Source organism: Electrophorus electricus, chromosome 14 (genome assembly GCF_013358815.1).
Source record: "Electrophorus electricus isolate fEleEle1 chromosome 14, fEleEle1.pri, whole genome shotgun sequence".
Taxonomy (NCBI): domain Eukaryota; kingdom Metazoa; phylum Chordata; class Actinopteri; order Gymnotiformes; family Gymnotidae; genus Electrophorus; species Electrophorus electricus.
Window position 1 is genome coordinate 21,302,592 of NC_049548.1, and position 14,192 is coordinate 21,316,783.

The 14,192-nt window shown below is 41.2% G+C and overlaps 1 protein-coding gene across 1 annotated transcript; it reads left to right on the forward strand.

The window, feature by feature from the left end:
• The first annotated feature begins 4,032 nt into the window (after window positions 1–4,032).
• si:ch211-152f22.4 lies at window positions 4,033–9,261 on the forward strand. Its single transcript, XM_035533200.1, is given in 4 exon segments — window positions 4,033–4,039; window positions 5,215–5,330; window positions 5,421–5,448; window positions 7,835–9,261. Coding segments are annotated over 4 exon segments (1,578 nt in total).
• The last annotated feature ends 4,931 nt before the right edge of the window (window positions 9,262–14,192 follow it).

A 14,192-nucleotide genomic window follows, 5' to 3' on the forward strand; every position in this document is an offset into this window, starting at 1 on the left:
ATGACTTGGATATTAACCTACCCAAAGCAGCTATGACTCGCTCTGCTCTATATAAGGGGCTGGAGACTTTCTGACCAGCAGGTTGCGCTGAACCCATTTTGCAGGCATTTCACAACTTTATCATTTTTAACACTGTGACATTGTTTTAGGTAATCTGTGTTCTACATATTCAAAAGAAGCACACTAGGAAGTAAGAATGGCTTCTTCTTTGGTGAAAATCTCCTTGTTAAATAATCTTTTTTTTCTACTGCATTGTTGTAAGTTTAAATTTGGTTAACATTTTTTCAGGGTTGCATGATTTGTAATTTTTTTACTGTTTGGAATGCCCAAGGTTTATAATATTACAAGTGGGACTATTCTCTACAAACCTATGCGATATCAGATCAAAGTTATTAGAATGTGTGATTTTCTGCTGTTTGTTATATATGTCAATGTTTACAGTAGCGATTTTCTTTGTTCAATCATTTTTTATGTGGTCTAACTGGAAGCATCTAATGACTGTGGTAACTCAAAGAGCTATTTAAAGGGCTCCGTCAGTGATTTTTAATCATTGCTGCACATACATTGTTGGTTTTCTTAAAAGTTAATTTTGCCATGTCATTGCCAATGTGTTTTTCACAGGCTAAGAACATCAGTGAGCTCTCTCTGACCAAGGTCTAGTTTATAGCCAGCGAGTTTGGTGGAGTTATGTTAAAGGGTTGGCATGCAGGCTTCCTGAGTGGTTTTTAAAACGTGTGTTTTGCTGAATCATTGGCAACACAAAACACCGAATGCTCCATCTGGTCACGGCCAATATTATAGCCAGCAAGTTTGTTGTTGCTACCTGAAAGTATTAGTGTGCAAGATTTAGGATTTTTTTTTTTTACAGGCTATTTAAAATATGCTGTCAATGCAGTGGCTATGCTGTAACATTCACGTTAGATTAGACTTGCAACTAGACTTTGTAGGGTGGAAGAACTACGGGAACAGAACTGGGTTGTGCTTCCGTACCCATTACCGACACATTTTTTAGTACCATTTGTGTGAAGTAGGAAAGTCAGCTGTGGTGGAACAACAGTAGAGCCAAAAACATAGCAAAGGGCTGAAATGACCTTACCTTTGATGTTAAGGTCTCTCAAGAATGCCTAAGGGAGCTGAGTAGCAGGAGCAGTGGAGTAACATGTGTGAACTTTGGAAGATTGAAGACCAGTCGTGCTGCTGCATTCTTGACAGGTTGTAGAGGTTTGATGGCTCTTAAAGGAAGACCAGCAAGTTGCAGTAGTCTAGCTTTGAGATCACAAGAGCCTGCACAAGCACTTGGGTAGCTTCCTGCGAAAGAAAGAGTCGAATCCTTCGTATGTTACAAAGGAGAAAACTGCAAGACCCGGTTAGATCAGAAACATGAGTTGAGAATGACAACTGGTTGTCCAAAGTTACACCCAGGTTAGGGGCAGCTTCGGATGGTGATACCAGGGAGTTCTCAAAGGAAACAGTGAGGTCATGGTAAGGGTAAGGAGTACCTGGGATGAACAGAAGCTCAGTTTTACTGGGGTTGAGCTTCAAGTGGTGGGCTGTCATCCATGATGTAATGTCAGTCAAGCATGCCGAGATACGTCTGGAGACCTGCGTGTCAGAGGGTGGAAAAGAAAGAAATAATTGAGTGTCGTCGGCATAGCAGTGGTAGGAGAAACCATGAGAAGATATTACATCACCAAGAGAATGAGTATACAAAGAGAAGAGAAGGGGGCCCAATACTGAGCCTTGTGGAACACCAGTGGAGAGTCTACACGGTTTGGATGTGGATCCTCTCCATGTCACCTGATAGGACTGTCCATCCAGATAGGACTGAAACCATCTCCAAGCAGAGCCAGTCACACCAAGCCTGGAAAGAACAGAGAAAAGAATGTTGTGGTTCACTGTGTCAAAGGCTGCTGAAAGGTCTAGAAGAATCAAAGCAGATGACTGTTTGGCAGCTTTAGTGGCATGACGTTTCTCAGTCACCGCTATGAGGGCCGTTGCTGTAGAATGTGCTGGTTTGTAGCCAGACTGATTGGGATCATGCAGCTGGTTCTGGGTGAGAAAAAGAGACAATTGATTATAAACTGTTCGTTCAAGGGCTTTTGAGAGGAAAGAGAGAAGTGATAACAGTCTGTAGTTAGTAATGCTGGAGCTGTCAAGTGTAGCCTTCTTGAGGATTGGTACCACCCTGGCGGTTTTGAATGCAGTAGGCACGTATCCAGAAGATAAGGAGTTGTTGATGATGACAGAGATGAAAGGAAGCAGATCTCTTACAATTGTCTGGAACAGAGCAGAAGGAATTGGATCCAGTGGACATGTAGCTGGATTGTTGGAAGTCAGGAGTTGAAGAATTCATCTGTGGAGAGAGGAGAAAAAGAAGTCAGAGAATTGGATGTTGGGGAATGCACATTAGTTGGAGGAGTGGGAACAGTGGAAAAGGACTGGTGGATTGCTGCAACCTTCTCCTCAAAGAAGGTGATAAAATCTTCTGGAGTAAGAGATGAGGAAGGGGGCGAGGGGAAGGATTAAGGAGAGAAAAAAAAATAGTGAAGAGCTTGCGTGGATCAGATGCTGATGATTCGAATTTCTCTCTGTAGTAGGATGACATTGCAGACATTACTTCCAATGAGAACTTGGAAAGGAGAGACTTCTATGAGCTGAGGTCTGAATCTATGTGAGATTTCCTCCACCACCTCTCTGCAGTCCTTAGTTCTCTCCTGTGGCAGCGAAGTGTTTCTGTTAGCCAGGGGGCAGGTGGGGAGGACTTTGTAGGTCTAGAGGAGAGAGGGCCCAGAAGATTCATTGATGAGGAGAGTGTAGAAATGAAAGTATTTGTAACTGCATCCAAAGAGATAGAGGATAGAGAGTCAGGGTTAGGAAGGGTGGACAAAATAGTAGAAGTAAGGGAAGAGGGAGTTATGGAGTACAGATTGCGACAGAGGAAGGAGGAACATGTTGGAGAGGCCTGGATGGAAAGAGAAGGAAAGGAGAGAGAGGATAGAAAGTGATGGTCCGAGAGGTGGAGGGGGGTGACTGCGATGTCCGATGTTGTGATGGTACGGGTGAAGATCAGGTCCAGAACATTGCCTGCTTTGTAAGTCGGAGGAGAGTGGTTGAGGGTGAGGTCAAATGCTGTCAATAGTGGAAGGATGCAGGAGGAATGCAACTTCTCTAATGGAAGGTTGAAGTCACCAAGGAGAATGAGTGGATTTCCTTCAATGGGGAAATGACTCAGAAGGATGTCGAGCTCATGAATGAAGTGATCTAGGGAACCTGAAGGGTGGTAGATGACAATGATAAGAAGTTTGGTGGGGAAAGACACTGTAATGGCATGAAATTCAAAAGAGGAGATGGAAAGTGTAGAGAAGGAAAGTGGAGTGAAACGCCACTCTCGAGACATTAGTAAACCTGTGCCACCACCCCTGCCAAGACGCATCAGAGAATGTGTGAATGAAAAGGCAGAGGACAGGGCAGCCGGAGTCGCCGGATTCTCGGGGTGATCCATGTTTCTGTCAGAGCCAGGAAGTGTAGGAAGTGGAGGGATGCTAATGCTGAGATGAAGTCGGCCTTCTGGACATCAACAAAGAGGATCCTGTGTGCGTGTAACTGAGATGCCCTCAGGCTGAGACAAATAATACGTTTTGCTTTCGTTTTACCCATTGGTGTCCGACTCATCTTTATTATAGGATTGGAGATTTCCATGACAACACACACACACACACACCAGGACTGAGCACCATCCATTACTGGCCATTCATAGACACAAAAGCTGCTTCGTTCACCACACCTGATTATAACTCTGTTATAAACCCTCTTTATCGATAGTCATTTATTTTACAACTCTATATGAACGGCACATTCATGTGAAACAACAGCACTTTTGTTTTCCTAGTAAACCACCCAGTTATTTACTTTGCTGAAAACGAAACTAGAGTCACATAGAAAGGACACACCCATGGCTCTTTACTAGATATTCTGTGTTATTTACATTACACCCAAAACCAAACGTGCACGCTCCAGCAGCCGTGTCTCTCTATGGCAGGTAAGTGTGTGTGGGTTTTAAATTAAGTGAGTATGTGTGTGTGTGAAATATGCTTCAGACACCAGAGCTACTAAAGTTAATTACATTAACGATTATTTATTGTATTTAAATTGTAACGTGGGCTCAAACGCAGGTCAGATGGGTAATGACACCAACAGCTTACTGGGTGAGCAACCACACTCTAATGATGGTGGGCCCATGTGCAGAACAGTCAGATCTTGGATCAGGTAAAACAAAAGGAAAACCTACACACCATGCCGAGCGTGGAAAAAGGGAGAACAAAGGACGCAACAGGAAGAAATGGCAACTCCGATGCACTGGGGAAAACCAAACTAAAACTTCCCAAACAAAACTAGAAAGCAGGGAGGGGCTGTAATGGTTAAGGGAAGCCTCCGGAGAGAGACAGACTCGAGAGGGAAAACTGGAGAGAGGAGGGGACGTGTAAAAACACGAACACCCTCACAGACAAGAAGTGAGGTGCAGCACGAGGGCTCACAGACCTCAGTACCCGAAGCTACCGGCTCGGAGCTGGGCTCAGAACTTTGGCAAAGACCCAGCACTGAATGCCTGGGTCACTGGGCTTTTATAGATCTAGCCCAGCTGTTGGGTATCAGGCTGGATTAGTGGTGTAGTTGACTCGAGGCCTCCCTCTGGTGACTAGAGGGGGCCTCAGCCTGGTGCCACCCTTCCTGATGCCAAGAAAGGTTTACAAACTGAAACTGCTATAGTGTGAATGGACTTTAATACATGGAGTGAGTTTATTGGGTCAACTTCCCTTCTGTTTCCATTTGCTACTGAACAATCCTTTAAAACTTTCTTTACAATTAAATTAATGAATAAACCCAAACTTTCTCCAAGGACTTGGAGTGGCCAACAGGCCAAGTTTCAAGAAGAGGAGCCTGACTTATGAGGAAGGGCATGCAAGCCAAACTACTACACAAAGAGGTGAGTTTATGGGATGGGTTAGAGGTGAGGTTATGGTCATTATACATGAACATTTTTCAGCCAGTCACAGTAGCTATTGGGAAAGCCGGGGACCTGTTTGCATTCTTCTGGGTACTAAAGCTAATGAGATGACCAACAGTGTTGGAAATACAGCAACTCTTCATGGTTCAGTAATTAGTTCAGAAAAAAAGTGTTTAGAATAAAATTTTTGTAATACCATGTTTGCAAAGGTAAGAGGCCTAAGAGCGACAGTGGTGCTGCCACTGAGAAAGACCCTCGCAGAAGACCACAGTGGAAAGCTACAGAGGAAGACTTCTCCAGCAGACCACAGCAGAGAAAGAGACCGGTACGATTTCACTAAATGTACTGTGACGGGCCAGGCAAAGTCAGATGCTCGCGGATATAAAATGTGAGCTTTATTGGTGCTCCAAACCAGGGTCAGAATCAGAAGAACGAAATCAGGGGTAATACGAATCATGAATGAAAAACAGGCTGTGTCAAAAACCAGAAAAACAATACAAAACCAGGCAGATCAATCCAAAAGATGCAGGCAAAAATCAGAGACGAGTAACACAAAAACTAGATACTGTCACATCTGGCTGGCCATCCAGCAGGAGGGACGCGCCCACTCCTCCTAGGGATCACACCAATCACCTGCACCGCTCTCAATCACCTGCTTAGTAACTGTCTTCACCTATTCCCCATTGTCAGCTTCACCTATTTAAACCCACAGGTTCCAGAAGACAGCGCTGCACATTAGCGTACTACAAACTCGAAAGTCTAGATATATCGTCACACTATCTTTGTGAAGAAAGATTATTTGGGTTTTTTTTTTGTTGTTGTTTCGTCAGTGCTTCCCATAGTTATCCTCCTGCGGATAATAAAGAGCACTTCCTTGCTACCCCACCTCTCGCTTCCTCTGTGCTGCCTCCGTTACAGATACACAGAAAGATAATCAAGGAATTAATGCTTGGTACGCTCAGACTAACACTGGAGACAATACTTCGCAACGTAATGGAGCTCAACACAGGCTTATATACATATTCCTATGTGAACACAGGTGACTTCCGTACTCTGGTGATGATCTAATGGAATGTTCATGGTTGGATGAGTCGTTGTCCGGGTGACGAACAGCCTGCTGGGTAGTGTAGTTTATTAGGGGGTCGGGCGGTATGACGTACGTCTATGATTTTTATTCTCTGAATAGCTAACAAACATAAAATACCACACCTCCAAAAAAGAAGGCAATAAACAGTGTAAAAAGCAGACAAATCAATATAAAGTGACTGGAATACATTATTTTTGTACAAATCACAACGCTATGATTTTACAATGCTAATATGAAACCCAACCCTTACATATATATAGGATTTCTATTAAGGTTCAGATATTCAAATGCACAAACACAGCCATAAATACACAAACACAGCGCTAATTACACAAACAGCCATAAATACACAAACAGCCATAAATCCATGAACACAGCCATAAATGCACAAACAGCCATAAATACACAAACACAGCGATAATTACGCAAACACAGCCATAAATACACAATCACAGCCATAAATGTACAAATATAGCCATAATTACAAAAACACAGCTATAAATACACAAACGCAGCCACAAATGAACAAACACATCCATACTTACCAAAACACAGCCATAATTACAAAAACACAGCTATAAATACACAAACACAGCCATAATTTCACAGATACCACTGCAGAAAAGCGCCTTTTTACAAGTGAGCTGTACCACATCTTGCACTCAAGCAATAAAGCAAGGAAAGAAGATGTAGGTTCATCCAACTACATGGGATGTGTGTACAGCCCAGAAAATCCAGCCACTTCTAATTAATAACAAACTGAGTGAAGCCTGCTACACATACCTGGCATGGGGGTCAAACCAGGGTTCACACAAGACTGGGACCTCATCTCTTAAAACAACCCTACAGGTGCAGTACCTGTGGTGGACACATCACATTTCTCTCCTGAGACACAGTGGGAAAGGACAAACAAAAAAACAAATACAATCACTGGGCCTCAAGAATGATTGTGTTCTACTCTTAAATTCCTCTAGTGCACCCTCTGGTAAATAAAAATGCATAACAGCTAGTGTATACACCATCATAAATATTTCTTATGTTTCACCATCAATATTTCTTGTGAAAGAGCTCATGTTTGGCCAAAATATACACTGGGATAATTGGATTAACAGACTGACTGATCATTCATGATGCCATTGTATTATCTAAAGTTACAACTATATTTAGAGTTTGGCTCCCTTGGAGCAGACCAAAGCAGAAAAACATTTTAGCGTTCAAACTGACATCAAACCAAAAAGATGTCAACAAAAGTCACATTGATTTGGTCTGTTTGGTGTCGCACTGTGCTCATACTTCAAACGAACTGCACCAGACTTCATTTGGAAGAGGTCCAAAGCTCACAGCATCTCAGTCTGCTTATTTGGTGTTCACCAGGATTTTGTCACTTGATTCTTGATGCCCTTGTATATCTAGCAGATTAATTCAGACAGCTGGTCTGGACTGACCTGACCACGAATATAGCACTGGTGACAGTAAGTGTGCAATGAAATCCATGGTGGAGAATTATCAAACATGGTTAGGGTTAAGTTGTCAGAGTACTGAAACATAACATAACCAAAACAAACAAAAACAAAGCAACAAACAAAAGTCAAAAAGGAGCATTTTTACTTTTAATCAAATTGTTTGTGCTGTCTGCAGTATTTCTGCTTGGATTAAGTTTCCAATATCTTTAACCAGTTAACCAGCAAATAATTTATGCAACGCAACATGGAGTTGAAATAACACTGCAATTTGTTTTTCAGGTGCTACATTGTCCCCTTGGCTGGATCTGATCATTACCAACCTGCACCTTCACACTATTGTTGAAGAAGAGGGCTTGGTACATCTCAGGTCTTTGGGTCACTGCTCTGAATTTCCTCTGAAAACTTGGGAGGTTCACTCAGAACTGGTGAGAGTGTATGACCACACAAAGGAGAAAGAGAAGAGAGCATTAGATGACGCAGACAGCATTGCTCTGTCCTGTGATGTATGGGAAACCACACCTAGAAATTACTTTATGACAGTGACCTCTCACTTCATAAATAAATTATGGAAGCAGGAATCCTTGGTTTTACAAACCACCAAAATACCCACAAAATGCACAAGTGATGATATTGCTGATCAGATGATAACAATAGCAAATGCATGGGGGATTGAAAAGAAGGTTCACATGGTTGTAACCAATGCAAAGCAGATGGACAGGGCCATGCAAAAAGTTGGGTGGGACCATTTACCCTGTTTGGCCAAAACCCTGGACCAAGTGTTTCAGCAGGTCATAAATGCAAATTCTTGGGAATATCTGCTTAACAAGTGCCACAAAGTTGCACAGTTTTTCTGCTACAATGAAGAAGCAGAGAAAAGATTCAGGAAGGCTCAAGCAGACCTAAATCTGCCTAACCAGAGTCTCAGCATGGCTGCAGGAACTACATGGCTCTCAGTCCTGCACACGCTGGAGAGAATGTCACAGCAGCACGATGCTGTGAGAGAAGTTCTCTCCAACATGCACAATCAAAAACTCATACTGAACGAAGCTGATAAAAATAAAATGCAGTGTATGATCAAAGCCCTTCATGCCTTTAAGGAAATTACAGAAACGCTGAAAAACGACCAACATTGCTCAGCGTCCTGCGTCATTCCATGTCTGACAGAACTGCACAGAAAGCTAAAAAAGCAGAAAGACAGTAAACTCGCCCAGTTCCTGGCTGATGAGTGTCGCATGAAAATCTCACAGTTTCAAAGGAACGACCATCTGACTCTTAGTACAGCTCTTGACCCAAGATATAAGCAAGTCGTATTACATAATGTTGGTTTGTGGCCTGGTAACAGCACTGAGGAAAAAATAATTGCTATGCTTAGCAGTAATGTGAGTTGTATGTCGGAGAAAACAATTCAATTTGCTGCCATAACACAACCCTTTAGGAGAGCTCTGTAGAATTACTTCAAACTGGTTACACCTTCAAAAGAGAGAGATCCTCTGAGTTTCTGGAGGCGTAACTTTAGGGAAGTGAGCAAGGTTGCACTCACTGTGCAGCTCACTGTCCTTGCCACAGCCATCCCTCAGGGGCGCGTGTTTAACCTGCACCAATCACAACTCCTCTCCAAGCGTCGAAGTGTTCTGGAGCCACAACATTTAAATATGATGCTGTTTCTCAATGGAAACTTGAACCTGCTCAGAGACTGTGCAGTGTGAACATATACTGGACGGTGGACACAAAGCAATTCACATTCAGATAAAACAAAAACAAAAAGGCCTTTTTTTTAATGTCTTTTGCATTTTTCACAACTATAATGGATGTAATTGTCTAAACTATTTGGGTAAATGATCGATACTACTCTCGTTATGCGGAGTAACGGGATTGAGGCTGTTGTCAGAATATCTGCAATGTCTGTGCAGCACTGCCATCTGCTGGCCATTTACTTCTGTGCAGCGCTGCCATCTGCTGGTCATTTACTTCTGTGCAGCACTGCCATCTGCTGGTCATTTACTTCTGTGCAGCGCTGCCATCTGCTGGTCATTTACTTCTGTGCAGCACTGCCATCTGCTGGTCATTTACTTCTGTGCAGCGCTGCCATCTGCTGGCCATTTACTTCTGTGCAGCGCTGCCATCTGCTGGCCATTTACTTCTGTGCAGCGCTGCCATCTGCTGGTCATTTACTTCTGTGCAGCACTGCCATCTGCTGGCCATTCCAGCATTCTAAATATGTTCCATTTGTGTTGGTGGCGAAAGTCCATGTGCCTCAGCAGCTGCCCGATCTGTGAATCTACTCGATTTGGACTGTGCACGTGCAGAACGACACATGTTGTGTATTATTTACATTTACACTTATGGCATTTACCAGACTCTCTTATCCAGACTGACTTACAAAAGTGCTTTTTCATTTCCTCATAGAATACATCCTAGTATAGTACAGTAGAGTCCAAGATACAAGAGTTTGTAGCGCTCTTGGCTAGGTTTCCAAAGGGATAAATTATGCATGAAGTGCTTGGTGGAAAATGAGTTTCCTGTTTCTATTAAGCTTACCTTTCAACTGACTTAAACTAACAGCACAATGTGATTTAAAAATTAGGTTGAGACCAATTTCCTTCCATCATCTTTTTACAGATGAAAGAGTCATGCAGCCACTACCACCCTTTCATGTATACTGCTTAGAATACAAATGTTTTATGATTATTGCAAGATGTATACATAGTCACATACAGTTCTAGATGTGCGCATTATAACATGGAGCGAATGGGAGGGGTAAGCACACACACAATTGTGTAATATTTAAATAAAACTCTCAAATAATTTAAAAAATATTAAATGAAAGTATGTAATTGAGTAAATGATTAATGATTTAAAAAAAAAAAAACCAAAGACACGTGAGAAAATAGCTAATAGAATAGTTAGCTAACGATAGCTAGTTAAACACAAGGAAATACTTAAATACTGATGAAAAAAAAGGGTTTTATCTTTCATTGGGGTTTATGCCAAGATATTTGTAACTAAAGGTATGCGCATTTTCAGCTCAATTATTTTAATATTCCACCCCTAAGCTTTTCTCTTTTTTAATTTTTACAAACTGAAGGGATACGACTTAACAAATTGTAGTTTAGCCTCTCCCACTGTCTTCAGACTCAGTCACGAACATCATCCCTGTGACGTAGATGGTGGACAACAACTCAAGACGTTGAATTGTAGGTGGTGCAAAATGACAAAATGGTGTTTTGTCTTTGGCCGCAATAATTCAGTCTGCAATGGGACCCCTGTGTACAAATACCCCAAAGATCCCAATATATGCAGGGCACATTGGAAAGGACCATCCGCTTTCTGCATGATCTGTAGTGCATTACCACAGCCATGGGACGTGGAAAACCGCTCTGACACCACGACTGGATCTTAAGACTGCTGCTTTTCCAACAATATGGGCATGTAGAGAAACTAAAGAGAGGGTTAGTTTCAGGAGCGTCTGTGTGTGCGGAAGTAAACCGGGTTAGTGCAGTTACTTCCCCATCTTAGTTGTTAGCTAGCTAGGTTAGTAGCTAACTGACTGACTGACCAAGCTTGGTGCCATAGTAGACTAAAACTATATCAGGTAGTGTCAGTATTGAGATTTATAAATCATCTTATGAATGTGAATTCAACGTACATCACTTTTACAACAGTAGCGATAACTGAACATTTGCGTTTAGCTAACTGGCTACTGTCATTAAAAGCTCAGTGTGAAGTTTCTAATGTTCGTTATTTATTTAGCTATAGATGATCCAGCATCTTTCCAAACACCCCAGTGGTTAAATTAACACTTTAACAGTTTCTTACCGTTGTTTTTCTTTTTGTTTGTTTGTTTGTTGTTGTTGTTGTTGTTTGTTTGTTTGTTTGTTTGTTTGTTTGTTTGGTGTACGGAGTTAACACGGGAAATTCACCGAAGTCAGCCACGCAGAAGAGAAGGTGATGATGTTTACATTTTAAGGCTAGACGTACATAATCTGTCCAAATATAGCGTGAACAGCTCTACATATCCTGAACAAACACTATATCTCACAGCTCTACATATCCTGAACAAACACTATATCTCACAGCTTTACATATCCTGAACAAACACTCTCTATATCACACAGCTCTACATATCCTGAACAAACACTCTATATCCCACAGCTCTACATATCCTGAAACCTCTATATCTCACAGCTCTACATATCCTGAACAAACACTCTCTATATCTCACAGCTCTACATATCCTGAACAAACACTCTATATCCCACAGCTCTACATATCCTGAAACCTCTATATCTCACAGCTCTACATATTCTGAACAAACACTCTCTATATCTCACAGCTCTACATATCCTGAACAAACTCTCTATATCTCACAGCTCTACATATCCTGAAAAAACACTCTCTATATCTCACAGCTCTACATATCCTGAACAAACTCTCTATATCTCACAGCTCTACATATCCTGAACAAACACTCTCTATATCTCACAGCTCTACATATCCTGAACAAACACTCTCTATATCACACAGCTCTACATATCCTGAACAAACACTCTCTATATCATACAGCTCTACATATCCTGAACAAACACTCTATATTTCACAGCTTTACATATCCTGAACAAACACTCTCTATATCTCACAGCTCTACATATCCTGAACAAATACTCTCTATATCACACAGCTCTACATATCCTGAACAAACACTCTCTATATCACACAGCTCTACATATCTTGAACAAACACTCTATATCTCACAGCTCTACATATCCTGAACACTCTATATTTCACAGCTTTACATATCCTGAACAAACACTCTCTATATATCACACAGCTCTACATATCCTGAACAAACACTCTATATTTCACAGCTCTACATATCCTGAACAAACACTCTCTATATCTCACAGCTCTACATATCCTGAACAAACACTCTATATCCCACAGCTCTACATATCCTGAAACCTCTATATCTCACAGCTCTACATATTCTGAACAAACACTCTCTATATCTCACAGCTCTACATATCCTGAACAAACTCTCTATATCTCACAGCTCTACATATCCTGAAAAAACACTCTCTATATCTCACAGCTCTACATATCCTGAACAAACTCTCTATATCTCACAGCTCTACATATCCTGAACAAACACTCTCTATATCTCACAGCTCTACATATCCTGAACAAACACTCTCTATATCACACAGCTCTACATATCCTGAACAAACACTCTCTATATCATACAGCTCTACATATCCTGAACAAACACTCTATATTTCACAGCTTTACATATCCTGAACAAACACTCTCTATATCTCACAGCTCTACATATCCTGAACAAATACTCTCTATATCACACAGCTCTACATATCCTGAACAAACACTCTCTATATCACACAGCTCTACATATCTTGAACAAACACTCTATATTTCACAGCTTTACATATCCTGAACAAACACTCTCTATATCACACAGCTCTACATATCCTGAACAAACACTCTATATCTCACAGCTCTACATATCCTGAACAAATACTCTATATCTCACAGCTCTACATATCCTGAACACTCTATATTTCACAGCTTTACATATCCTGAACAAACACTCTCTATATATCACACAGCTCTACATATCCTGAACAAACACTCTATATTTCACAGCTCTACATATCCTGAACAAACACTCTCTATATCTCACAGCTCTACATATCCTGAACAAACACTCTATATCCCACAGCTCTACATATCCTGAAACCTCTATATCTCACAGCTCTACATATCCTGAACAAACACTCTCTATATCTCACAGCTCTACATATCCTGAACAAACTCTCTATATCTCACAGCTCTACATATCCTGAACAAACACTCTTTATATCTCACAGCTCTACATATCCTGAACAAACTCTCTATATCTCACAGCTCTACATATCCTGAACAAACACTCTCTATATCTCACAGCTCTACATATCCTGAACAAACTCTCTATATCTCACAGCTCTACATATCCTGAAAAAACACTCTCTATATCTCACAGCTCTACATATCCTGAACAAACACTCTCTATATCTCACAGCTCTACATATCCTGAACAAACACTCTCTATATCACACAGCTCTACATATCCTGAACACTCTCTATATCACACAGCTCTACATATCCTGAACAAACACTCTATATTTCACAGCTTTACATATCCTGAACAAACACTCTCTATATCACACAGCTCTACATATCCTGAACAAACACTCTATATCTCACAGCTCTACATATCCTGAACAAATACTCTATATCTCACAGCTCTACATATCCTGAACAAACTCTCTATATCTCACAGCTCTACATATCCTGAACAAATACTCTATATCTCACAGCTCTACATATCCTGAACAAACACTCTATATTTCACAGCTTTACATATCCTGAACAAACACTCTCTATATATCACACAGCTCTACATATCCTGAACAAACACTCTATATTTCACAGCTCTACATATCCTGAACAAACACTCTCTATATCTCACAGCTCTACATATCCTGAACAAATACTCTCTATATCTCACAGCTCTACATATCCTGAACAAACACTCTCTATATCTCACAGCTCTACATATCCTGAACAAACACTCTCTATATCT